General features: G+C 42.5%; 1 protein-coding gene across 1 annotated transcript in view; it reads left to right on the top strand.

Annotated features, from left to right (window-relative positions):
* Ltbp1 (latent transforming growth factor beta binding protein 1) overlaps positions 1–27893 on the top strand; it is a 394201-nt gene that overhangs the window by 338323 nt on the left and 27985 nt on the right. Inside the window, exons 25-31 of the mRNA XM_036171423.1 lie at positions 9021–9146; positions 12846–12989; positions 21748–21927; positions 23091–23177; positions 24884–25012; positions 25681–25821; positions 27061–27231. Coding sequence (XP_036027316.1) covers positions 9021–9146; positions 12846–12989; positions 21748–21927; positions 23091–23177; positions 24884–25012; positions 25681–25821; positions 27061–27231 — 978 coding nt within the window. The remainder of the gene's footprint in view (positions 1–9020; positions 9147–12845; positions 12990–21747; positions 21928–23090; positions 23178–24883; positions 25013–25680; positions 25822–27060; positions 27232–27893) is intronic.

The raw sequence follows: 27893 nt of genomic DNA, 5'->3' as shown, positions 1-27893 counted from the left end.
GTCTGAAAGCACAGAACCAAGTTAGGAGGCCATCACAGCCAGCTGGGTGCGAGAGGGTGAAACCTTAGACGAGGCTGGAGCACAGAAAAAAAAGAGAGTAGAGAGAGAAGCAATAGATAAAGCCAGGAGAACATGGGTATTCGATATGGAGAGAGAGTCAAAGAAGCCTTCCCCCTTTTCCGGTTAGATCAGATGTTCTCAACCCGTGGGGTTGCCACCCTTTGGGGGTCAAATGACCCCTTTACAGGGATCGCCTAAGACCAGTGGAAAACACAGATATTTACATTACGATTCGTAACAACAGTAGGCAAAATTAACAGTAATGAGGTAGCAATGAAAATAATTTTATGGTTGGGGTCACCACGACATGAGGAACTATATTCAAGGGTCAAGCTTTAGGAAGGATAAGAACCGCTAGGTTAGATAATCAGGATCATGTTTATGATTTTAAGATTGGTTTTCAATGTCTGAAACTGTAAGTGAGGAATTGGTGTGGCCTGCCATGGCTGACAAATACCAGAGTTTGGCTTAGCTTCTCTGGACCCAAAAGCTGCTTTCAGAAGTCAGGTAGGCGTCTAGTCCTGGCATTTTAAAGTGATTACTTGAGTAAGTCTCTGAGGGCAGTGTAGCCTAAGGTAGGGGCGGGTATAGGAAGCTCTCTCATTGGCCAGTCTCATTTTCTAGAATTTCTGGCCTCTCTCATTTTTTTCTTGTATATCTTCAGCTGCTTCAAATAGATTTGTGACCGTCAATTTCCCCACATTTTTTTCCTCCTGCCCTTCTCTCTGGTTCTTCTATTGGCATGGAAATCAGACTATACAAAGACATTGGGTTTTGCTGTTTTCCTGGCTCGCCCATTTCCCAGAACTAAATTATTATCCATAACACATAAGGACCATATTCTCCAGCCCCATGGATATTGCCAGACCTCAGTGGACCTTTTTTAGAAAGGGTCTACAATATCCTATTGTATTGTCTGGATGCTCTCCAAATCCAGTTTTTAATTTCCTATTGGCTAAATTTTATTTTTTCTTCAGGCCTGTGCTCATCTCCTGCTCACTGCTGGCTTTCCTCTGTGCTGTGAGAAATACCTTAATCTCCTTTGGGCCAGCAGCCATGCCATTTTGAAATTCCTTTGGGCAGACATTCCGCTAACATCTTTCAGTTCCACTCTTGGCTGAGGTTTACTGTCTTCTGGTCAACCTTTACTCCTTTCAAGAAGTGTGAGGTCTGCAATTCTCCTGCGCAGAAGCCCTGCATCCCTTTTAATACAAGGCCCTGTTATGTGACTGTTTTCCTAAAATTCTGGTACCAAATATTATATCAATTGCAGGTGATTAGGAAGATCTCAGTTGAAATAGTAGATAATTTCCTTCTGATGAAAAGATTGAAGAACGTCCATACTAACTATCACTTTGGGTCTTCCTGGGACTAACACACCATTTGAGCCTGATATGTGTTTTCCAGGAGTCTCTTCAACAAACATCTTTGAACCTACCATGGTCTGTTTTCTAGGTTTCAGGATGATGGTGCTGCTTGTGCTAAGACCTGTTTAAGGACAGGAGGTCCTTCTAAACCGCAAGTCAGCAAGTGATGCCAGTGAGTGGCAGACAACATGGCTCGATTTGCATCTTTCCAGTCAACATGCTCCATTATGCTTTGCTGGATTCACAGTGTGGTCCACTGATTACCTAGGAGTAACATTTTATAAGCATTTATAAGCATTCCTGTGAGAGATGTTGACCAGAGCCTTCAGTATGGAGTTAGACGGTGGTCCTCAACAATGACCAGCCTTCCTCTGCCTCTACCACTTACCCTTTGTGTCACTTGACAGAAGACATGTCCCTCTCCAGGCTTCAGTTTTCTGGTTCTTAAAACGAGGAGGCCAATGTGGATATATCTGAAATCTCCTTTAAGTCAGGATGAAAAATAGCATTCATGGAATAATGCCTTGATAGCATGAAGAGTCTTCATTTCCAATGTTGTAGCCACTACGGAGGTTTTGTAAATGGCCAGCTACCACAGATGGTACTTCTTCCATTTCTATCATCACCCTCGCTGCAGTATCCTAGAGGCAGAAGGGTGGCTCCTTTCTGAGACTTTCCCCCTCGTAGGTGGATGTGCCTCCTTTGAAAGTAGGGAGGAGGAAGAAAAATCTACAAAGCATAGATGTTAAGAGCCTGAGGAAAGAGGCTCTCTTCTTCATAATTGAAAACAAAACCAAACTGAAGAATTTGTCTGGTAAAAAAAAAAGACCAAACCACTTTCCCAACAAAATAGACAGAAATGCACCTTTCTTGTGATACGTGTAGGCTCTTCTGAATGTGACACCTAGTGGGACCGTTTGTGTTCAGTAGGAATTTCCATTGTCAAGTTTTTTGAAGCCAGTTTTAATTTTGTGATCAGCAAAAGCTGCCTGACCTACTCTCTTTCAGAAATTCATGTTGAATCTTTCATATTTCCCCCCTAATTTTACTCTTCGCTTTACCAAAGCAAGAGGGTGAAGATTGGGTGGCTTTTATTAATCTCTATTCAGGGATTAAAGGAAAGTTGGAGTTCTGTCTTACCACATAGGTTTTGCAAAACCTTAGACTGATGAAGAAAATATGACTGAAAAGCTTGCAGATGTGCAAAACAGGTCAGCTGTTGAGACCGTCCAAGTGTGGACTTGGCAACCATTGACACAGTTTCAAAGTCTAACCCTAAGCATTCTGGGCTGTGATCCATTTACCTTCTAATATTTAGAGGTGGTTTTTGGGGAGGAGGTGGGGGGGTGTCATTTAGTGACCCACTGACCTTGCAGGTGGTATTGTTTCTTGACTTCATTTACATTGAAACACCAATATTTACCTGTACTTTTTTTCCCCAGTAAAAAATAAGAAGAGAAGAGCTGTATGAGAAATTATTAGTTCTTTTATGATAATATGCCTAATATGCGTGAACTGATGACTGAGCAATCACTGGACAGTCAATTCCAATCAATTACTAGCTTTGAGGGGGGGGGGTAGTATTTCCAGGTAGACATTTTGATGGTAAGCAAAGAAAATGTGATATTTTGATGATTCAAAGTTAGGTTCAAGTTCCAAATTCAACCCTGGCAGAAGAGAATGATGGTCACCTATCCAGATAGATAATGGAAAAGTAGATTTGAAACCTCACATCATCAAAGAAAGTGAAATATTTTTATGGGGGCCATTAAAGAATCGAAACAAAGGACTGGGGGATCTAGCCTGGTCGGAGAGCTCTTTCCTGGCCCTTCTGAGAAGTGAAACCAGTGCTGCCCTTCAGTAAAGCTATTACCTCACCTCACTGTTGAAAACAAGAAACTGCAGAGTTGCATTATATCATTTTTATAAAATATTAATTGTTGAACAGCTAGTCTCCAGCAGGCACTTCACGTTCCTTTTTCCTGTTCATTCCAGTCCAAAGTATTACTCATCTAAACTTGCTTGGTGAATCATTGTTACAGTAAACTGAGTCCGCAAGACGCCCAGTAATTCATAGCCAGCTGGGGGCTTGTTCACCATCAGGCCAGCCATTCAGTTCCTGTGCTGGTGAACAGTCATAAGAGGCCATCATCTGCCGAAATTGCATGAAGTTAATAAAAAGGAAGGCAAGATAGCTAATTTTAAGAATCTGGACTGAGAAGCCAATAGGTTCCAAGTAGCTGATTTCCCCAGTTTTTCTCCCATTTTAGTAGAGAAATAAGTTGCAGGTGAGGGTGTGTTGATGGTTCCCCATCCCCTCAAGCACAATACAGGTATAGAAAAAAGAGGGTGGCTTCATACCTGTCTCTGGAGTAGTTGAGGGAGGTGCCATGACAGAGGTGTCCCTTTAGGCTGACTCAGGAAGGGTCAGCATGAGGTCCTGAGCAAAGAGAGGAATGGGGTTTATACCATTCTAAGGTCAGTGAGACTTTGCTCTAGTTCACCCCCAGGGCCAGAGTTCAAATTGAGAAGGTTATCTGAGAACTGCCATCACACATGCAGCCGGGAACCAGATGACAGAATCCTTGTGCTCTAGCCAAGAAGAGACGGTGACCATTTTGAGCAAGGGAATGGCCAGGGTGGGCTTGCATCTTGCGAAAATCACACTTGGCAACAGTTAGGTAGAGAGTGGATTACAGTGGTACTCAACCTGTGGGTCACGACCCCTTTGGAAACCCTCTATCTCCAAAAAAAATTACGATTCAAAACAGTAGCAAAATTCCAGTTATGAAGTAGCAATGAAAACAGTTTTATGGTTGGGGGGCAGCACAACACGAGGAACTGTATTAACGAGTCGCAGTGTTAGGAAGGTTGAGGACCACTGAGTTAAAGGGAGGGGCAAGACTGGAGTGTAAGGAGTATCCAGAAAGATAAGAAATAGGGTAGGGCAGCAGAGGGAGTTCCAGAAGGGTAGGGAGGGTGCTATGATTTCCTGGCATGAGTGCCTGATTGGAATTGCTGATAAACGGTGCGTGGGAGAAACAGAGCTGTGGTGAGGAGGGCAGTGATAGCGAGTCCATTTGTGACTGACATGTCTATTTGGTCTTAGATAAATGTTTCAACAGGACAGAGCTCAAGCTTTGGGAGAGACTGGGAATCCATCTGCATGTAAATGGGAACCAGAGAATCACTGAACTTGCAGCCCCCAAAAGCTTGCAGTGCAGAGAACAACATAATCTCTCTGACAGATGCCCGCTTCGGGAAGTCCAAAGCTAGCACTGGCCTGTGCTAAGTGAGTCAGTGACAGGGTGGAATTCCTCCTCGCTTTTACAGTCAGTAAACCAGCGGCCACCCCAGCTTTGTGCGGGCATTCCAATCAGTCCAATCAATTTGCTGCAGTAGTTTGCCAGGAGGAAGACCTGCTGGTCTAGACGTGAGTTTTCTGTCCAAGTTCGAAAGGCAAGATAGATGAAAGGGAGGGATAGGAATGAGAGAAAATGTTTGCCCGTGTCAGGTAGAGGCTTTAAAGTCTCTGTTTAAATTCAGCTGTTAGGCTTGATAAAGATGATGGCAGAAATCAAATAAAAACAATGAAGAATAAGAAGTGTGCTTGGGGAAGGATTATCGTTGAAGATGGAACCTTTTGCCCCAAGCCTCTGATTCTTGAAGCTTGGAGTCTGGGAAGGTAGATGGGGAAAGCTAGCACGTAGGAGATCCCAGGAACTCTGAGCTCCAACAGACTTCAGCCTACAGGCCATGCAAGGCAGAACAAGAATAATGTTCGCCTGGCGGTGGTGGCACACGCCATTGATCCCAGCCCTCGGGAGGCGGACAGAGACAGGCGGATCTCTGTGAGTTGGAGGCCAGCCTGGGCTACAGAGTGAGTTCCAGGAGAGGTGCAAAGCTACACAGAGAAACCCTGTCTCAAAAACAAAAAAACAAAAAAGGAGGAGGAGGAGGAAGGAGGAGCAGAATAAGAATAAGAATGTTCTTGGCCTGGGAAGCATGTTCAGGGTGTGGTTGTTCACCAGACTTAGAGGGCAATGGGGTCTGATCTGAGAGTCAGATATAAGGGGGCCTCTGTGGCATCTGTGTTTTAGTGGGACAGACTTAGGGAGATCGTCGGTCACTAGGGATGAGGAGTGGCAGTGATAGAGGTCGTTGACATGCGTCAGGTCCTTCTAACATTTTAAGTCCCTAAGTTAGTGCTTTGTGGAGGCTTGTTTGATCTCATAGTAACTGTTGGGACACACTGATATCGTCACGCATACCTGTATCATTGTTTCTGTGTACTGGATAAGGTGTGTCTGGGAGTTCTGTGCTCTCAAGTTCAGCTAATGGCAGATCCAAGATATTTGGGAGAAGTCCCATCTGTGCTGAGCATATTCAGACCATCTTCTTGCTTTTAGTTCTTAAACAATACAATGTAGCAACTGTTTGTACAGAATGTACACTGCATTGGGTGCCACCAGGAGTCTGTGGAATGAGCCGGGGATGGTAGCTCACTGGTAGAGTACATGCCTGACATTCATGAGGTCCTGGAGTCTATTCCACTACTGGAAAAAAAGGAGGTATTAAAAAATATGGGGTGAGGTGGGGTAGAGAGATACCTCAGTGGTTAAGAGCACTTGCTCTGCAAATGATCTGGATTTGATTCCTAACTCTTTAATGGTGGCTCATAATCATTTGTAACTCCATTTCCAGGGAGAACCAACCCTTTCTTCTGGCACCTGTGGACACCAGGCACACTTATGGTGCACATACATGTGTGTAGGCAAAATACGAATTCACAGAAAAGAAAATACATCTAAAAAAGAAAAAATAATTTTAAGTATAAGAGAGGATGTGTGGATCTGTGTAGGTTATTTGCAAATACAATGCTAGTTTATATAAAGGAGTTGGGCATCCTTGGGTTTGGAAGCTAATCACTCACATATGCAGAAGGATGGCTACATCAGGAAATAAGGCACTCAGTGTAGACAACTCTAATGAGACATTTTGCATTAATGCCAGAGAAAAGTAGCAGATGGAGGTGAGATCAAGAGAACACTTTTCCAAGTGATGTTAACACTTTAAAGGCACTGGTGGGGTGGAGCAGGGAGAAGAGTAACTGAAGATGCTGGAGAGGGATGGAGAGGGATGCAGAGAGAGGAATGCAGAGAGAGAGATGCAGAGAGAGAAATGCAGAGAGAGGGGTGAAGAGAGAGGGATAGAGTGAGAGGGATGCAGAGAGAGGAATGCAGAGAGAGAGATGCAGAGGGAGAGATGCAGAGAGAGGGATGCAGAGAGAGGGATGCAGAGAGAGGTTTGCAGAGGTGGGTGCAGAGGTGGATGAGGGTGAGCACAGACCAGTCAAGATGGGAGGGGCCCAGCTTTGAAAGCAGAAGGGGCAGCTTTCATGGAATTGAGAAAAATTAAGGAAACTTTGATTTAATAACATACATGTTTCTATTAAAATATTACATTGCCTGATTTTATTCTTAATAATATCAATGTTGGACAATTTAGAAAGGGAATAAGAAGATTCATTGGATATATCTTCTTTTTATTCTATCAGACATATTACAACTTAGCTTTATGAGCTTTGGAAGAGAAATAATCAGTCTACCTGTTAACTCCTTTAAAACTAAATCCTGGTGTGTGGTACTTAACTTGCCATTTCCTTGGTGATTTCCACTTGACCCATCATTTTAACATGAAAATAAATTCTTCTTTACTTATGTTTCCTAATTGTTTCTCCAGAAATGCATTTGGGGGAACTGTTGAGTTCTGAGGTAGAAAGAGAAGAAAGCATGGTAGCTGGAAGTGTCCATAGTAACTGCTCAAAAATGGGGAGGGAAGGATTATGGAGACGGCCCCTAGACAGATAAAGAAGGACTCTAGCTAGAAGTCTGTTGTAAATAAGACATCTTATAAGAGCATGTTAATTAATGTGAGAAAAGTACAAGGCCACTGTTAATGAGCTCTCGGGTCGATAATCCTCTGGGGGAACTAGCCTTTGGGGTCTTGAGTAGCTGTAACTCAGTGACACATGATTTTTCCCATGGGTAACTGGGCAGCTGGCTCATCAGATTCTCTCTTAAACACAATTATAGTTATCTACAGGGTTGAGTAAACCATTGTTTTTTCCCTTCTACAACTCCACGGCTGGGGCTATTTTTAGCATTTACTATATCCACCCCCAGAGTGGCCATAAACCTGCATTGAGGTGGCTGGAGAGATGGCTTAGTGGTTAAGAGCACAGGCTGGTCTTTCAGAAGACCCAAGTTTAATTCCCAGCACCCACATAGTGGCTCACAACTGCCTGCAACTGTAGTCTCAGGGAACTTGATGCCCTCTTCTAGCCTGTATGGGTACTGCATCCATAGGGTTCATATGCACACATACAGGCAAAACTCTCATACACAGAAAAGTAAATAAGTATCTTTTTAAAAAAATAACTGTAGGGGTTGGGGATTTGCCTAGCAAGCGCAAGGCCTGGGGTTCGATCCTCAGCTCAAAAAAAAAACCAAAAACAAACAAACAAACAAAAAAACCCAAAAAACTGTGTTGAGATTCCATGTTACTCAAGTCAGCAAGGCCATGGTCAAGAAGACAAATACCAAATAACATGGAAGGATACAGAGGGTGAAGGGTGAGGATTCCTTACACACCGCCAGTGAGAATGTAAGCTAGTACAGCCGCTATGGAAATGCATGTGGAGGTTCCTCAAAAATAGAACCATATGACCCAGATACAATGACTCCTTATGCACCCAAGGGGCCCTAAGTCAACACATGACATATTTGGACATCCATGGTTATTGCAACACTGTTCCCAATGGCCAAGTCATACAACCAGCCCCGTTGTCCGTCAACAGATGATTGGAAGAAAATATGGTATATAAATGCAATAGGGTTTTGTTCAGCCATAAAAAGAAAGAAATGATGTCATTTTCAGGAATAGGTGGAGCTGGAGATTGTCAGGTTACCTGAAATAAACCAGGCTCAGAAAGAAAAATACCCATATATTTTCTCTCATATGCAGAATCTCTATGGTTTTGGTTTTTTGTTTTTGTTTTTTTTTTTAAGAAATGGAAGTAGAAGAATGCCATTCCCCCAAGATAGAAAAGGGGAATGGCAGGGGATGGACATGAACAAAGAACATGGTACACATACATGGCGTTGTTATCAGGAAGCCCGTTATTTTGCATAATGACAATATACCATCAAAAAAAAAAAAAAAAAGAAAGAAAGAAGTCTTAAGAGGTGACAGCACTTTGCCCTGTAGGAAAAGAAAGCTGTCTTTGAAAAGAGAGACTTAAAAACATCTAGGAAATACTGACCGTGGCTAATTGTGGCCGTCATTTCAGTGTGAAAATATTTCCTGAGGAAAAGCCAATGTTTTCTTATAGACCCCAGTGTTTTCGCTACCAAACCATTTTCATCAAAACATTTCATTCGAGTGTAAGATGTTTTTTGCAGTTCCTTTTGTGGAAACACGGTCCTCCTGACTAAGCATGCGGTGACGGAGCGCCTTTGCTTGTCCATTCCGTACCTGGTGTTTGTCAGTCTGCGCTTATTTCCTGTCTGATGTCCAGTGTCTCTTTTGCAGATGTTGATGAATGTGTAAACAACACTGTGTGTGACAGTCACGGGTTCTGTGACAACACAGCTGGTTCTTTCCGCTGCCTCTGTTATCAGGGCTTTCAAGCCCCACAGGATGGGCAAGGGTGTGTGGGTGAGTTTTTGGTTTTTGTTCTGTTTTCTCCCCCCCCCTTCATATTTCACACATCTTTCCCCCCAAAAAAGAAAATGAATGTTATCACAATTAGGTGAACTTCAGCTGGTCTGATCTTTATCACAGGATTCGAGATTGTGAAAATCGTAAGTCCTTTGGCCTCCGGAGGGGACAGGGACATGAAGAGAGACGTTTAAGTTACTTAGGGCTATTTTTTTAAAAAAGAACATCTGTTTAAAGCCAGCTAAGGATCTGTGTGGATCTGTGTCGTCTCCTGTCCCCAGGTAATGACATCTGCTGTGTGGTACAGCGGCCTGTCTTGGACACACACCTCACCAAGCAGCACGTTTAAGGAAAATGCTGGCACAAGCTTCCACTTCCGGGAATAACACCAGCTCAGTAATGCTTCCAGTTGTGCGGCTGCTATGGGATAGACAGGGCTGGGAAAGCTCCCATGTCATCAGATGTCCCCGAGTATAGTCCAACACAGGCTCTTGGAGGAGAGCTCATATTTCCTATTCTGTGATTTCTGCAACCTTGTTAGGAAACAAAGCTTTCTGCTAAAGCATTCTCATAGGGAAAAGGTAGAGGAGTTAGAGAATTTCCCACTTCACACATTATGCAGCTTTTTCTTTATTCTTCTGAGTAAAGGAAAGAGCCGTGTTTGCCACAAGGCAGGTGCCATTCAAGGCCAAGACAGTGACTTACTTGCTTTGGGCAGTTCGTTTACCATCCAGACCCGACCTGGACAGCCAAGTCTGTTCAGAAGCTTGATTATATCACTGGAACTGGAACTGCTTTTCTGGTATTAATTATGGAAACTCAGTTAATTCCTAATTACAGAAAAATATTTAGGAAGCAACAATGTAATTTTCCCAAATTCACATAAACAGTGCCGAATCAAAAACTGCATGTCATTATTTGAGAATTACAAGGAAACCCAGCTGTCTTAACCATACAGCTAAGATGGTCCTAGGAGACTATCTTGTAGGCCTGTAGACAGGCCTGGCAGTGCAGGCTTGTAATCCCAGCTGTTCTGGAGGGTGAAGCCAGAGGATTTCAAGTCAGTTGAAGGCCAGCTTGGGTAACAACAAGACCCTGTTTCAAAATCAAAATTTAACAAATAAACATAGTTTAGCAGTGGGACATATACCTAAAATCTAAGAGGACTGCCTATGTCCAGTCCCCAGTACCAATGAAATAATGATGGGATTTGTTTCTATTTTGACTCTCAGACCTTACTGTGAGCTCTACTTATCTCCCTAGCTTTACATTTCCCCAGCTTTCCTGTGCCAGCAACATTAGGCTGCTTGTGGTTGGTCACACCACTGGTCACTTGCTCGGCCGTCACTTGCTCCTTCCACTGTGGTTCATCTCCCCTGGGTGTAACATTTGATCTACAGCAAGTGCTCAGTCTGTGGGGTGTACTTGCTTCATGTTGAAACATTGGATGTTGACACCACAGAACTCCAAAGCCCCCCCCCCCTTACCATTCATTCTCAAGAGAGAGACTAATGCGTGTGCCTGCACAGTATTGATTTTCCAGTCTGGCACGTAGAACACCACCCTTAGAGAATGGGTGTTGGCTGTTATTTTGATAAGCTCAATAAACACCATGTATTTGTTTTTTGTTTTTAATCTTTGTTTAATAGATGTTAACTAGAGGCCGATTCAAAGCACTGGCTGCTCTTCCAGAAGACATGGGTTCCATTCCAGCACCCACACGGTGGCTCATAACCATCTGGAACTCTAGTTATTTGACACCCCCTTCTGGCCTCTGAGGGCACCAGGCAGCTATGTGGTGCACAGACATACATGCAGGCAGAGTATTCATACACATAAAATAGTAATAATAAATTTTTAAAAAGAGATGTTAACTGAGTGCCTACTACTTTGCACTTCTCAAAGAATATTACATAACATTTCAGAGATGAAATCATGCATCTGATTTCTGGTTGTGCTGTTTCTTCTTACTTGAGCCTGTTCCCAGTGCCCTTAAACTGTTCATCATTCGGATCTGGGCTCAAATGACATTTCTCTAACATACCCCTGCATGGAAGAATCATTGTAGCATGCTTCTTTGGAGAGCTGTTCCTTTAATTCCCAGCATTCCCTGCTTGTGGGATTTTCTTACTAATTTCTCTGAATTAACTCCAACTTCTATAAAGGGAAGGGCTGGCTGGGCGGTGGTGGCGCACGTCTTTAATCCCAGCACTCAGGAGACAGAGCCAGGCAGATCTCTGTGAGTTCCAGGCCAGCCTGGGCTACCAAGTGAGTTCCAGGAAAGGTGCAAAGCTACACAGAGAAACCCCATCTCAAAAAACCAAAAAAAAAAAAAAAAAAAAAAAAGGCAAGAGCTGGGCCTGCCTGACTCAAGATCACACCCCAAGATGGGGCCCCAAGGACCTAGCCTGTATGAATAAGCTAAGACATTTCTCTTGATCAAATGAATGCAGTCTGGAGGGACAGCTTTCAGTAGTCATGTTGGTGGTAGGAGTTGGAAAGTAGACTTTCATTTGATATTATATACTTAAAATTAACAAATGTGAAGCAGCCAATTTCTAAAGTCAACCTTTCTGATGGAAATTATGACCATGTTGATTGAAGGCTTCAATTCCACTTTGGTTTATAGTACCATATCTTTTTATAAGTGACACTCAGGTTATTGGATTTGTATCAGTCTATGGACAAGTGAAATGGAAAAGTTAGGTAATATTCTGAAATATCAAGATCCACAAAGCTGTCCAAGAAAACAAAAAACAAGACAAAGTAGGTATAAAAGGGAAAACAGGATGTTTTACCCCACTCCTGGATGAGTTGGATAATTGCTCACATGTTTAAATTTTTAAAGATTCTCAGGGTTTGATTTTGAAATCATACATGCCAATGTAGAAGAGCTGTGAGCCTTCCAGAGTTGGCTGCGTACATTGATGACTGAGGAAATCACCAGGAAAAATTTTTAGGAGCAGAAAGATAAACTGTACTGTTGGACAAAGATACATGAATCAACATCCTTTCCTTAGGGCCTATAAACTACAGATTTGGGTTAAGCAAATCTTTTGACTTTGGTTTGATTATATGGATTTACATATAGGCAAAGGAAACACTCTTCAAGGTATTGGTTACACTGGGGACATCGACAGACTAAGGAAAGACAATGGAATTGGTCACTAGTTAGTAGACCAATCGCTTTCACCTGAATGACAAATGTGCCCTGACGAATATTCACTTGTGCCCTGCCGTGATCCAAAGTCCATTGTTAATTTAGGCTGAAATGTGTTTTCCGACGTATAAGTATGTTTTTAAAATCTTCCATTTTAAATCTAAGTTTAGATTGCCCAAGTGCCCGTGCTTCTGGTTTTTCTTTGAATTATGATCCAGAAGTAGAACTTTGGGTCCTTTATGTGTTCAATAAAAGCCAATGTGAGGAAGGACAGTGCTGGATCGTGGAAGGGTTCCCACTACACTCCAGTGAGATGCCAGGCTGCTCCTTAAAACTAGAATTGGAGTTGAGAACCTTGTCCCAGTGTTTGCACCATCTTTTTATCAGGGCCCAGTTGTCCAGCTGTGCCTGCAGGGGTCCTTTCCTGGGAAAGAAGCAAGTTGATGGCTCGCTGGAGATCAGCCTTGGCACAGCTGGTCAAAAGAGCTGCCAGGAGAGACACACACATCTTACTTGATCTGTGCTCTCTTTTCCAGATGTGAATGAATGTGAGCTGCTCAGTGGTGTATGTGGGGAAGCTTTCTGTGAAAACGTGGAAGGGTCCTTCCTGTGTGTGTGTGCAGACGAGAACCAAGAGTACAGTCCCATGACTGGACAGTGCCGTTCCCGGGTCACCGAAGGTAAGTCCCAGTGGCACTGTGCAGGGGTTGGAGAGTGTCTCTCAAGATGGGGCTGACCCAGGCTACACATTCTGGAGGTGAGTGAGACAGAACATGTCCGGGCACACAATCCTGCCTCTGGAAGTGTCTTAGTTAGGGTTACTATTGCTGTGATGAAACACCATGACCAAAGCAACGTGGAGATGGGGGGGGGGGGGGGCGGAGGTTGTTTCAGCTTATACGTCCAGGTAACAATCCCTCAACATGGGAAGTCAGGGCAAGAATTCAGACAGGGCAGGAACCTGGAGACAGGAGCTGAGGCAGAGACCATAGAGGAGTGCTGCTTACTGGCTTGCTCCTTATGGCTTGCTCGGTCTGTTTTTTAATGGAACCCAGGACTACCAGCTCAGGGGTGGCCCCACCCACAATGGACTGGGTCCTCCCCATCAATCACTAATTAAGAAAATGCTTTGCAGGCTTGCCTACTGGAGGCCAATCCTATGGAGGCATTTCTGTAATTGAGGTTCCCTCCTCACAGATGACTTCAGCTTGTGTCAAGCTGACTAGCTAGCTCAGGTAGCTTCCATGCTCTTCTTATGCCTTATCAGCAAAATGAGGATGCAGGTGAAGGCTGTTAGGGTTAAGTGGCTTCTGATGTTCTTCCCAACCCAGCAACACCATTCGTAAAGGGTTCAAAATGATGAGGACATTAGCTGAGAATTGCCTAAAACCTAGAATGCGTGCACTAGTGTTTAACATGGCGTCATCTCACCAAGTTACATAACCCTCCTGTCGTAGCCCTTGGGGAAACTCCCAGGGTCTACAAAGACCTCCACTTGGAATTCTTAAGGGTTTTTCCAGAAGGTGGTGTACAGAGTAGCTATGTTTACATTTGTTTAAAATGTGTTTCAGGCCATGTTGTCCCTGAATAAATTGAAATGGAGAACTGACAGCCTTTCAAATACATGAATCACCTTCCAGATTGTAGGTCACCCTTTTAGTTGGTATACCCATGTAGCTATAACTTGGTTGTGTGGGGGGTTTTTTGTTTGTTTGGTTGGTTGGTTGGTTTGGTTTGGTTTGGTTTTTTTTTTTTTTTTTTTTTTTTTTTTTTATAAAGCAAAAGACCAAATGGTGCTTTGTGAGCCAAATAAAATGGCACACAGGCTATTTTACTTTCTGGTTAAATCTCAGTGTGGTCCATCCTCCCTTAAGAGATTTTACCGTTCATGTATAGGAGACACTTGTTCTGTGCAAAAGAACTATTTGTGTAAGTCATGGAGGATGAAGTGTGACAGTATTTTTATCCATTCATTTTTCCCAATGATTAAATGCAGAAAGGGAAGGGGTACAGAGGGGACTGGACACTAATTTAAACATATCGTTTGAAGGGAAGTTAGCACTGAGAAAGGGCTGCTGTTCATTCCACTGACCACGTCCATGGCATCTATATGGTAGAGACTTTTACTTAGTTGTACCTACACTACCAAAAACCCAAATGACAATCTGCTTGGCCGTAAATAACCGCACAGCCCTTGTCTTCTCTGTCCTTAGTTCCATTTGCAGAGTGAAGCCTAACCCACAAATGTTATTTGAGATGCATTAACATAGCATGTCATAACATTATAGCATTATTCACCTGTGAAGATTTGTAGTCATGGTAACGTTAAATGCACATGATACAAAGTTAAGTAAAAAATAAGATATTCCAGTGATCATGCTCTATAGAGGGAGGGAGTGAGAATATATGAAAAGATAATCATAGGCCTCTGGAAATTTTATCTACAATATTTTAAATGGGAAAGCCAGACTCTAGTCCACTCACCTCTTCAAGCTGCATAAATGTGGTCATCTCAACATATGTGTGTTTGGGGTTCTCATCTATAAAACAGGGAGAAATGTTTCATTTACTTCCCAGAGCTCTGTGAACTTTGAGTGAAATCATAGAGACAGAGTCATTTGTGAATGCTAAGTACAGTATGAAGTGTCACCATGAGCTACATCTCAGACATATGAGGGAAGTCTATTTCCTTGTATGGTCTGTTGTTAAAGAGTGGATCTTTTAAACTACAGTTGTTTTTGCTAGAATGTTTTAATAGCATCAAGAAAGGATTCATTTATGTCATATTAGGGTACATGTCTAGACCCTAAAATTTTCTATTTCTTTTTTGTTTGTTTGTTTTTTATTTTGGTTTTTCTGAGAGGGTTTCTCTGTGTAGTTTTGGTGCCTATCCTGGATCTCACCCTGTAGACCAGTCTGGCCTCGAACTCACAGAGATCCGCCTGGCTCTGCCTCCTGAGTGCTGGGATTTGTGAGTCACCACTGCCTGGCTCTATTTCTTTCTTTCTTTCTTTTTTTTTTTTTAAGTATTTTCGTGTGTGTGTGTGTGTGTGTGTGTGTGTGTGTGTGTGTGATGTATGTGCAAGGGGAAGCCACAGAACACTGGATGTCCTCTTCTATTGTTCTTCATTCCAGCTTTTGATACAGGGTCTCTCACAGAAGTCACAGACTCGGCTACACTGGGGACCTGGAGAGCTCCAGAGAGTTACCTGTCTTTTTCTCTCCAGTGCTGGCATTACAGGCGTATGCTGCCATGCCCAGCTTTTAATGTGGATACTCCAGACCAACACTTAAGTCCCCGTGCTGGTGAAGCAACCGCTTTCCTGATGCACTGTTTACCCAGACCCCACACACTTAGAACTTTGCAAGCTATAGCATCTTTCTCTTTTCTTCCTTCCTTTCTTTCCTCCTTCCTCCCTCTCTCCTTCCCTCCCTCCCTTCCTTCCTTCCTTTATTTCTCCCCTTTTTTCCAAGACAAGTTTTCTCCATGTATCCCTGGCTGTCCTGGAACTCACTCTGTAGACCAGGCTGGCCTTGAACTCAAGAGATCCACCTGCCTCTGCATGCTGAGACTAAAGGCTTCACCATCACCACCTGACAGTATATAGCACCTTTCTTTAAAAGCATCCATCCCCATCTACTTTGGAGGTTTTCCTATGACCAAGACCCCACCATGTCCTTTACTTCCCCCTGACTCAGCTTACTTGACATTTTTTCTGGCCATCTATCTTTCCACAAAGAGGTGTCTTCCTGTTAGAGCTATCTGTCATCGTATTGACCCTTCACCTCTCTGAAGGGGCATATGAATGCCAGCTGCTTCCACATGACCATCTCCCTCTAACTGTCCGTACCACAAGACTCCCCCACACCCTCTGTAATAGGGATACCTTTTCCACCCTAGAATTGGCTATAAATTAGGTCTAAAGAGGATCACTTGTGCCTTTCATGAAAGTTTTGGGAAATTTTACTTGTTACTTCAAATGTGTTACTTCCTTGTTGGCACCATCCAGGCCTGTCACTGTTGATGCCGTGTGTCCTTGTGGTCCAGGATGTGTTCATTTGACTTCTGCTTTCCCTCTCTCTCTGGACGTGCTTCCCAGTCACACTCATCCTAGGGTGATGTGCTCATCTCCTGGGTTTTCTTCTCCATAGAACCCTGCTTTGTCAGGAGTTCCCTCCTTCATCTGTGTCTGCTCATTTCTTCCTCCTCAACGTTTCCAGTTTCTGCTAACATCGCCGATGTTTCCAATCTACCTTCTTTCCAGCCTGTAGCTCTTGCAGGCTCCCCTTCTCTGTGAAGCCTTTACCAGACAAACAAAACAGCCTATCCTAGTGGACAACATAAAGCCCAAATCCATTAGCAGTGCAGCAAGTCCTTTATGGCCAATGTTTCATCTTTTCAGTGTCTTCTTATGTCTCCATCAGAACACAACAACAGCAAAAAAGGCTTCATCTGACAACTGCTTATCCATGTGCTTTTTAAATGCAAGGTCCTCAGGAAATTCTCTCAGAACTCTGCCAGGTACTCCAGTACCTATGGAAGGACAGCCATACCCACCACCTGACACACCACCACCTATTAATACATTTCTGGACCATCCTCATCTCTCAGAGTCATATTCTATGGCATTAGTTAGGATGACCAGGTATCGTAACTAGCACTCAGTCTCCTAGGTAAAATGCCTTCTGTGGACCACCCCTCATACACACAAACACACACACTCCATTCTGCCCACACAGAATGTCCCATACAGGGACAGTTGTTGTTTACTTTTTATGTCCCAATTATGCCTTAATTTGGTGCTTTTTTCTCTCTCTTCTTAATCCATCTTTCAAAAACCAAACGCAGATGTCACATCTGCCAGGTGGCCTTCTCCAATAGCCTTCCTTCTCCTGCCTGTTCTTTGCATTGTGACTTAGGTGTGAATAATGTCTAGAAGTAGATGCTCCAGCCCTGGCGCACACAGCTTGCTGGCCTGACTCCCCATCAACTGGTCGCTTTAACGAGAACTTCTGGCTATGGTGGCACATGCCTGTGATGCCAACACTTAGGAGGCTAAGGCAAAGGATTGGAAGTCTGAGAAGCCACATGTAGAAGACAGCCTGTGTCATAAAGCAAAAGGAAGAACATATAGGAACCATGTCTGTGTGCTTTTTTTAGTAATGTGTTCTGTGTTTTGTTTTCTAGACTTCATCTTTCTCTTTCCCATCTAAACTTACTGCCTTTGGGTGGTCTTGCCTTTTCCTCTACATCACATCACATTCCTGTTGTTGGTAACTTCGGGAATTCAACCACAGCCCTCTCCTGAGTCCTGCATTCAAAAAAACAAATCACACCTTTCTCCTTGTTTTGCAAGTTATTGAGTGAGAAAACTAGAAAAACACTATGTGTGCATCTCTTAAATTTTTTTCAAGATAGGGTTTCTCTGTGAAACAGCCCTGGCTGTCCTAGAGCTCTCTTTGTAGACCAAGGTGGCCTTGAACTCACAGATATCCACCTGCCTCTGCCTCCCCGTTTCTGAGATTTAAGGCATGTGCCACTACCGCCTGACAAGTTCCATTTTTACTGTGTCTTGAAATCTCAGAATATGAGGTGATATAAAGCATGAGGACCTGATGGAATTTTCCAGTTAGAGCAAAGAATCACGTTTCCTGGGTCATTCTGTTAGAAGTAATTCACTGAACCTTCCCACTTCTGTGGAGCTTGATAAATAGGTCCTTTTGGGACTATGAGCAGTATGGAATTGGGCTCCTTTTATTTACACACCTCTGCTACATTTCTCTTTGGCCATTGTGATCAGCTGTCTCTAAAGGGTATGGAGAAGGTTAGCTCTTGAAGACCTTCAGAATGGGGGCTGTGCATAAGCAGTCTAGAGGCAAACAGCTTGCGGAGACCTTCAGAATGTACTAGAAATACAATGGAAGGAGAATTCAAGATCCATTTCCACTTTAAATAAATGAAATAAAAGCATTCTAGATCATCTCACCTCATCAACAGACTCTAGGGTCAGACATGTTTTGGAAAGACAAAAAAAAAAAAAAAAAAAAAAAAAAGGAAATAGCCTTGGTAAGTGAAAAGCCACACCCTCATTAGCTGAGCCAAAAGAGTGACCCCAAAGGCATACTGCAGAGCAGCTACAGTTGGTCTTTCCTGTGTAGAGCTGAGGGCCATGTTCATGCCATAGCAGGCCGTGCATATGATCCACAGAAACAAAGGTTGCCTGTGCCCTCTCCTCATTTATCATAAAGAGAGTAAAGGAAGAGCAGAACAGATGTGAGCAACTCAATATACTATGATGTTACATCCCAAAGAGAGATGGGCACTTGGTGCCAATCTGGCTTCTCTCCTGCAGAAGGTGAAGATGCCATTACCTACCCCATTGGTGGAGTACAATTACTCTGTTACTCACCCTAAAAGGCTTTAGGAATAGTTCCTTCAAATCAGAGCCACCTGAGGCTTGGGGTGTGTTTCAGTGATAGAACACTGGCCTAGCACATATGGGGTCTTCTGTAGATCCCTGTCACTAAAACCAAACCAAACAAAACATCAGTGTAAAAACGTCAAAACCACATTGCTATCTTGCTGTCACTATACACACTACTAAGATAAAGATGTACATATTGATCTTCATACCCAAATGATAGGCCAGATGACCAGTACACATGAGAACAATCAAATCTGAGAATACCAGAGAAGTAATATGTTTCTTAGAAGTCTGTGGCATGGGGTGTGGCATGGGCAGTCTTACTGATAGTCTTTAAGAAAAGGAGCAGCCATTCACTTCATTCCCAACACTTCTCATAAGCATTGATTGGACTGTAGAAAAGCTTTTCCCAATGGAACCTGTCTGTTCCTGGCAATGGTGGTCCAAACTCAAGAAAAATTTTTCAGAAAAACTGCCATATATGTGTGTGAGTGTATATATATGCATGTATACATTCTCTGTCTCTGTCTGTCGTCTGTCTCTCTCTCTCTCTCTCTCTCTCTCTCTCTCTCATCACACACACACACACACACACACACACACACACACACACACACACACACATACACACACACACCAGACATTTTTACTCCAATGGAAAAATGCTCTAGGAAGTTGACCATTTAAAGGTCTGGGAGATGGGGATGTTGTATTCTTTTCCCAGAATGACCTTTGTGGATCAGTTTTTGAGAAAGAATTTGCGTTTCTTTCCAACATGGATGAAGGCTCGCCTGGCTCTCCACTTCAGCTGTGTAAACACCGAACTCTCAAAGAGCTTGGAAAGAAAATAAGATCAGTGTTTGAAAAGAACTGAATAATACAATTGTATTGTTGATCATGCCTCTTATGTAATAACCTCTACCTCCTTCCAGTGTGAGATAAAAAACAAAGATAATTTTGCTGTTTTCTGTGATGTAAAATGTAAATGTAAAAAAAAGAACATAAAACATAATAGGTAGGTAAATTACATATGCATGTATATGTGTATAATTTGTCATTCTTTGATTGAGAATGAACCCTGGTTTTTTTATTATCAACATTGGGGCTCTTCTACATAATACTGCATTTTATTAAAATAAATCAGACATACTCTAACTTTGTACATAAGGAAAATATTATTAATCTTTTTTTAAACTTCACCTATAAAACTGTTGCCTTCCTGATTTATGTTTTTAATACATTACTTAATAGTTGCCATTTTTAGCCTATAGTAAAACTGAACAGTAACACTGAAAATTTATTGAAAATATTGTGGGAAACACTTGTAAATTTTCCTATAAGGTTTCTGGAATTGACTTAATGATCATTTTAAATGGCTGTTCTTGGTTTTCGCCAAGAACTCTGTTCCTAAGGCTTGGAGCCCTTCTGACCAAGATGGCTTCCATCAAAACAGGAGTGAAAGTCCATCCTGCACATGAGTGACGCAAGAGAGGTCAGGCAAGGGAGGTGGTGGGTTTACCCAGTCCACACGCAAAGAACAGATTTGAAACCACTTCATAACTGACATATGGGAATCAGCACTTGAGTCTTTTCCTAGACTCTTGGTCTTGCTGTCCATACTCATTTAGAGTCTAAGCCCCAAAACCTGTCAAAGAGAGAATCAACAGGTAAAGATCTAGAAGGATCTCTGGCATTCTCCTTGGCACTCTGCTTGGAGAGTAGCGTGGATCTGGAAGGTCTGTTTGATTCTTTGCTGGTTTCATAAGAGGAAGGGAGGAATAGTTTCCCTGATGGCATTTTATGAACTCTTGCTTTAGAAATGTGCTTAAACTGCTTTGTATATTATTGAAGCTCATGAGGGTCAACTTGACCCTGACAAAACCAATACATAGCAAATGATTGTGAAAATCACTCATTAAATGTCCCTCATATCATGACCTACTAACTTCAAAAGTCGGTAAGTCTGAGTTAGATTCTTACTTCGTCTTCCCCTCACTGGTAAATATTCTCTTTTGTGGTTTCTTTGGATCTAATCATTCAAAAATGGTAGGGTTCTAATGAAAGCAATGTGTTGACAATATGCCAAGTAACTTTGATAGCCATTGTCAGCTCTTAGTTTATGCAGTTTAAAATAAAAACTGTAAGTGATAAATTACAACCAGACCATAGGCAATCATTTGAACTCTATAGCATTCAGGGGAAGAAATTATATTCCTTTCCAAGCCCTGTCACAATATAATAATCAAGGATGTAAAGACAATCAACTCTAGTCATTCGATTGTTTATATTTTATTTTCTGAATATGAGTAGACTTTGTTCTTATCATTTATGTTCTTTCATATCAACTTGTTAGTGTATTGTCAGAGAGAAAGTGAATCTGTTAGAATATGTTCTCCTTCCGGGCCCCTGTGAACAGAATCTGAACCCAGACTTGCAGTCCTATCCTGCACCTTTGCTGGAGCTCACAGCTTCCTTCTGCGTTATATATTTGCATCATTTAACTAGTTACATTTTCAGGGATGAGAGGTTGTTTTATGGGCACCAGGTTACCCCATTTTTTTCTATGTGTCTTCCAGTATGCACTATTCAGAACTGACTTGGGGCATGGTTGATCCAAATAACTGCTGAAGGGTGAACATGTGGCCCCAGACCTCTGGTCCCATTTCAGGGAAAATTTTAATAATTTAAGTAGGAGTTATAGCTCTGTAAAGAATGGCCCTGGGTTGGCAAAAGAAAGCAGTTATGGAAACTGCTCACAGCCAAATTTATAAGAATAAAGTAATTGGTTAATGTAAAAGGAAATGGCTTTGACAGATTTACACTCTGCAGTGTGTTAGAAATCTACCAAAATTCAGGGCTCAAGTGTGTGCTTATCTTAAAGTGGGAGGATCTGACCCTAAGGTGGAAAATGGTATCACATCAAGGACACATAGGGTACACATGCCCATGGCCTCTGTCCTGTCATGATTTATCCCTGGCTGTCCCATCAGTGCCCTTCCTCTATATTCCTTAGACTCTGGTGTAGATCATCAACCCAGAGAAGACAAGAAGGAATGCTACTATAATCTCAATGATGCCAGCCTCTGTGATAATGTGCTGGCCCCCAACGTCACCAAACAAGAATGCTGCTGTACGTCAGGCGCTGGCTGGGGGGACAACTGTGAAATATTCCCCTGCCCTGTCCAGGGGACAGGTAAGGTCGCACTGCCTGGTCACATGGTGTCAGGGGGCCTGGGAAGGAGTACCTTTGGATTATTGACTTTGAGGTCCTGAAATAGCATTCACCGCCTTAGTGACTCCAATCAGGCTGTCCTTCAGTGAACTCCTCTCCAGTCCAGACAGAGCCTTTGCCCCCACCCCACCTCCAAATGCATTCTTAAATTCTGCCTGTCATATGATGCACTGTCGCAGTTAGGCTCTTTAGGATGCTATGAAAGATAACTCAGTTTTATTCCATTTCAAAATAAGAGCCATCTCATTATTTATTTGTTTATTTTTGTGTGTGCATGTGTGTGTGCATGTAAGCGTATGCTCACTTACATGTGCAGGTTAATGTGCACATTTGTGTACTGGGAACCAGGTTTCCTCCTCCATCACTTTCTGCCTAGTCTTTTGAGGCAGGGTCTCTCCTTGAACCTTGAACTCAAGTTTTCCTTAGCAAGGCTGGAAGACTGCAAGCCCCAGTGATCCTCCTGCCTCTGTACCCTCCTTGGAGCTGAGGTTATTATGTGGGTTCTGGGATCCAAACTCCCATCCTCCTGATTGAGGAGCACTCTTAAATGATGAGCTACCTCTCTAGTTGCCCAGATTCTTCTTATTTTTATACTGATGATGGCATTATCCACAAGTACCAGTATTTAACCAAACTTTTGCTGTATGGCCTCTTCCTAAACCTTCAGAACACTAACCACCACAGTAGTGAAAAAAAAAAAAATAGCAATCCTGATATCAAATAAAACCCAGGTGAAGTGGAACATATGGTAAGTTGCCAGGCATGGTGGTGCACACCCTTAATTCAAGTATTCAGGAGGCAGAGGGAGATAGATCTCTGTGAGTTCGAGGCCAGCATGGTCTGTCTAAAGAATCATAGGCCAGCCAGGATAACACAGTAAGACCCTGTCTCAGCAAAGAAAAAAAAAGATATATCAACTTCTAGAATCATTGGACATCTTCCTACCTAGTCCATGACTTTGAGACCATGCTGGATTTATTGCTTGAGTGTTTAAAAGTTTCTGAATCTGAGAAGATAAAGCTGGATTAAAAACATGCACTCGGGGGAAATGTTGATTCTTTGTTTTCTTTTTCAACTCATTGCTTTTTTTTTTTTTTTTTGGTTTTTGTCTCTCTTAAAATCAGCTGAGTTCACGGAAATGTGCCCTCGAGGGAAGGGTTTTGTCCCTGCTGGAGAATCCTCTTATGACACCGGTGATGAGAACTATAAAGGTCATTATCAAGTGCAAATGAGTTTGCAAGATATGCCAGTCACTTGGGTGGGAGCCTGGCTGGGGTCACACAGTGGTAGAGTTTGGCTGAGCTGTGGAAACTGGTGGCCAAGCCCTTTATTCCACCCCAGGAGGAAGGTCTCGGTGGATGCTGGATGGAACTCTGACTACCAGAAGCCCTGTGACCTTGAGAGGTCATGGAACCTACTGAGTTTCCAGCTGTTCACCTCTGAAACAGAAATGTTTTCAGAATTGCAGCGAACTTCCAATGAAATAATATGTGCATAACTACTGACCACAAAAAGATGTAGTCAGGAGGTATTCCTTCACCTAGACATATACTCCAGATTATATAAACCATGTGCATGTAAGTTTGATTCTCATGGTGCCCTTTATGATTAGCTTTGAAGCCAAGATTCTTGTTTTGTGAATAGCCTCTCCTACTTTCCCAATATTTTGCTAATGGCCACAGATTCATAATGAAGACTGGAAAATGGGAAAACCAAAGTGGCTGTTTTATATCTTTCATGCTGTTGTTGTTGTTGAATAAATAAGTGTGGAGCCTTATTTATAAATAAGTGTGGTGGATATATATACAATTCCTCATTAGCTGTCTTTTGACAGTTCCGTGTTAGAGATATTATTGTGACATACTCTATCTATGGTGATTTTTCTTCATTATAGTTCAATATTGAAAACTGGAAACTAGCTGGAAAAGAGACCATGAAGATGGTCTTAATATCCATATACTTTTGGAAAGCTAGTACTTGAAGGTATAGACTCAGTAGCTGAACAAGAAATTCTGTCTGGGTTTTTAAAATATGTTTATGATTTAGTCCAACTGGACTAGGAGACTTTGTCTGCATTATGTGTTGAGTGGTTTTGAGGTTCGTAACTATCACATCCCCTGTTCCTACAGGAATGCAGTTAAATTTCACATCATGTTATGAACCTCAGTTCATATAAAGCCATCCTCTCTTTCATATAAAACCCATTCCTTCTCCTAACAGTGCTGCAAGTGAGGGAAGATGATGGAATTCAGACCTGTTACTGCCACATGTTCTGTGCTCGGCTTTGCCGTTTTCCATCTGTGTAAATTTGAGTGGGTCTTCCACGGCACTGACAGTTTTCAAAATGAGAGCTAGATGACCTGAGCTCCGAACTGCTTGAACAGGCAACCTCAGGGTGTCCAGAATCCTTTGCGTAGATTATATTGTTTTATCCTTTGAGTCCTAGTACACTGGGGGCCCAGTTATGTCCACTTTATCATGGAGACAACTGTGATGGCCCCGGCTTAATTCTGTGGGGGAAGTGGGCTTGCCAACCCCCCTTATAGCTTGCAGTTCCATGAATTGACTCCGCCTCCCCTGAAAAGACCTTCTTCATGCTCCATCAAATAGTTCTTGGTGGTTTTGTCCATCCCAGCTAGTAAATGGGGCAGCATATACCACAGAGAGACAGGTCCATTTCACGTAAGCCTATGCTAGAGCAAGTTCTGAGAGCCACTATGGAATCCACAGACCAACTCACCAAGCATAAGGTGGCATCAGAACCTTACCTCATCCCTTTTCCGCATCTGCCAATTGGGCCTAATTTTAAATTCTACATTGTAAGAACCTTTTGAATGTAATATCTAATCTAAAACCAGATATTGCTTGGATTCTTCTTCATGGAAAAAATAAAAACATACTCCTTCTCTTGCTATAGATGCCGATGAATGTCTGCTGTTTGGGGAGGAGATCTGTAAAAATGGTTACTGTTTGAACACTCAGCCCGGGTATGAATGCTACTGTAAGCAAGGGACATACTATGATCCCGTCAAATTACAGTGTTTTGGTAAGCTTTAAGAGAATATAGTAAGGTGTGCTGGGAAAATGCATGAGGTTGGGGGGGAGTAATGCAACATGATAAAAATGGTCTAAATGAATTTAAATCTGCCTTTAAAAGATAGGTGTTTTGTGGATCTCTTTCTTGAGCAAGATTTGAGAAAGAAAAACCTTTCACCCTTGTATTTGAATGGTTGTCAGGCAAGGAGTTCATAGTCATTGTGGAATTCCAACCCAGGTCACTGATTGCAGAGTTCTTTTGGTCTGTAGACCGCTCTGTTCTATCAGTCAGGTCATGCCAGCCAAAGACATTTTTAAATATTCACACAGACTTTAACACTTAAGCTGAAAGCCATGTGCTATAGGCAGAAAAACACAGCAAAAGGAAACCATTTTGAAAGTACTATTTTTAAAAAGGCATTTTATCTTAAGTTTCTAAGCATGTCGCATTCCTCAGTATTTCCTTTCTGTATTTAATGGCAGCAATGGCAGCATCACTTTTCCTTGGTGACTCTGTTGTTCCAGTGGTAGAGTCCCTTTTGGATGATGATGTGTAGTTAATTCAAATATGATGGCTCTTAGGATCTGGACTGGATTTATCAGCATGTTAACTTTGATAACTGTATGAAGCACAAATGATTGCTGATTTTCTTTGGTGATGTTTTGTTTCCTTTTAAGATATGGATGAATGTCAAGACCCTAACAGTTGTATTGATGGCCAGTGTGTTAATACGGAGGGCTCTTACAACTGTTTTTGCACACACCCAATGGTCCTGGATGCTTCCGAGAAAAGATGTGTGCAACCAACTGAATCAAATGGTATGTTTGGATGCGAGATACAAATGTCTATCCAGCTCAATGCTCAAGGTTGTCATTTTCATTAAAATGGAAATTACTCAAGACTAGGACCATTAATTCCTTGGTTATCTTGAAGAAGTTAAGAGAGCAGCTAAGAGAAATAATGAGACGCATGTAGTTAATGTGTAGATTTAATATTCTGTATGTACTTGTCTTAGTTAAGGTTCCTATTCCTGTGTAGAGACATCATGACCATGGCAATTCTTATAAAGGAAAACATTTAATTGGATAGGTTACAGTTCAGAGGTTTAGTCCTTTATCATCATGGGACATGGTGGTGTGCAGGCAGACATGGTGCTGGAAAAGGAGCTGAGAGTTTAACATCTTGATATGTAGGCAACAGGAAGTGATCTGTGTCACTGGGCATGGCTTGAGCATATATGAAACCTCAAAGCCCACCTCCACAGTGACACACTTCCTCCATCAAGACCACACCTGCTCCAACAAGGCCACACCTCGTAATAGTGCCGCTCCCAATTGGGGACATTTTCTTTCAAACCACTGAAGTACTCATTAAGTGAACATCAGGATACAGGCTGGGCACGTGGAAGGCTGCTCCCCAGAGGGTTCATCATGCTTCAAATTCAGAGGAAAATGCGAGGTCAAGAAACATAATTGTGTTTGCCCAGGGAGCAGGACATGATAAGGCTAGCCAGAACAGAGTGAAGTTCTGCAAAGTGGAGAGCCCTGATGTGCACAGATGGAAATCCCCACCAATCTCTGAGGATGTGGTGTGTCATTGATTATTGATATGATCAGTCAGTCACTCATTACATTTAGGAGATTACTTCTACAAAAGTAGAGAGTTTAGAATTGAACACTCTAGAGTGAAGTGTTACTGATGAAAAGTGTAGGAGAGCGTGGATATGGAAAGAAGTGGTGGAAGTTGACAGGTCAGAAGAATGGGGAGCTCATCAGGGATGACAAGATAATGGTAACTTTATATAGTGAGAGGACGTTCTGGAGGCAAGCATTCAGCCAGGACACCACAAAGCAGGCGGAATGTCAGCTGATGGAATGGCATTCAGCTGGAGACGACAAAGATGGGCTCTGGGGAAAGAGCAGGCTGGGTTGAGACTGTTACTTGGACGTTGCTCATAGAAGTTGGATGGAAACTCTGAAACTTGCTGGCTTCCATCACAGTGTTGAAGAAACAGAAACAACACTGCGATTGTCATGGAACCGTGTCTTCCCTTTCAGAACAAATAGAAGAAACCGACGTCTACCAAGATCTGTGCTGGGAGCATTTGAGCGAGGAGTACGTGTGTAGCCGTCCTCTGGTGGGCAAGCAGACGACGTACACCGAGTGCTGCTGTCTGTACGGGGAGGCATGGGGCATGCAGTGTGCTCTCTGCCCCATGAAGGACTCAGGTGAGCTGGTGTCCAGTTCATTCTGCAAGGATCCTATAACACATGCTCTTCCTCTACTGTGGAGCTTGGCATGTCTCTTATAATAGTCTTTCTCCTTGTGTCTTAGTTCATTATAGTTGGCATGTGTGTGTGTGTGTTTATGTGTGTTGCAGAAGATACAGTTGTGTAAACATGTACCTCTTGCTTTGCCTTCAAGCCAGACCACATCATTAATTTTTGAAATCATTGTTTCTCCCAAGAATGACAGATGACCTGAAGAAATAGAATCTAACCTTCTTTGACATGATTTTTTGTACTTTTTTTTTTAGAACTTGTATTTTTAGATACTTCATTATTTTGTTCTTGCCCATTTTTTAAAATATAGAGGGGGAAGCATGAGAGACTATAAAATATTAATGTAGGTAGATGTTCAGATATTGATGTCAGACTTCATAGGAGAGATACTGGTGGAGCATGCTAGTTCAAAAATTCAAAAAGTTCAGATTTTAGAGCACTTCAGATTTGGGGGTTAAAGATGCTTTATTAGCAAAGTCTGTCCAAAAGGTCCCCAAGTCCAAAAAACTTAGTTACTGTTCTATGACTGTGAAGAGACACTGTGACTAAGACAAGTCTTATAAAAGCTTTTAAATGGGTGGGGGCTTGCTTATAGTTTCAGAGGGTTA

Source organism: Onychomys torridus, chromosome 21 (genome assembly GCF_903995425.1).
Source record: "Onychomys torridus chromosome 21, mOncTor1.1, whole genome shotgun sequence".
In the NCBI taxonomy this organism is placed as follows: Eukaryota; Metazoa; Chordata; class Mammalia; order Rodentia; family Cricetidae; genus Onychomys; species Onychomys torridus.
Note: the sequence above shows the minus strand (reverse complement) of the source record. Positions and strands in the feature narration are given on the sequence as shown.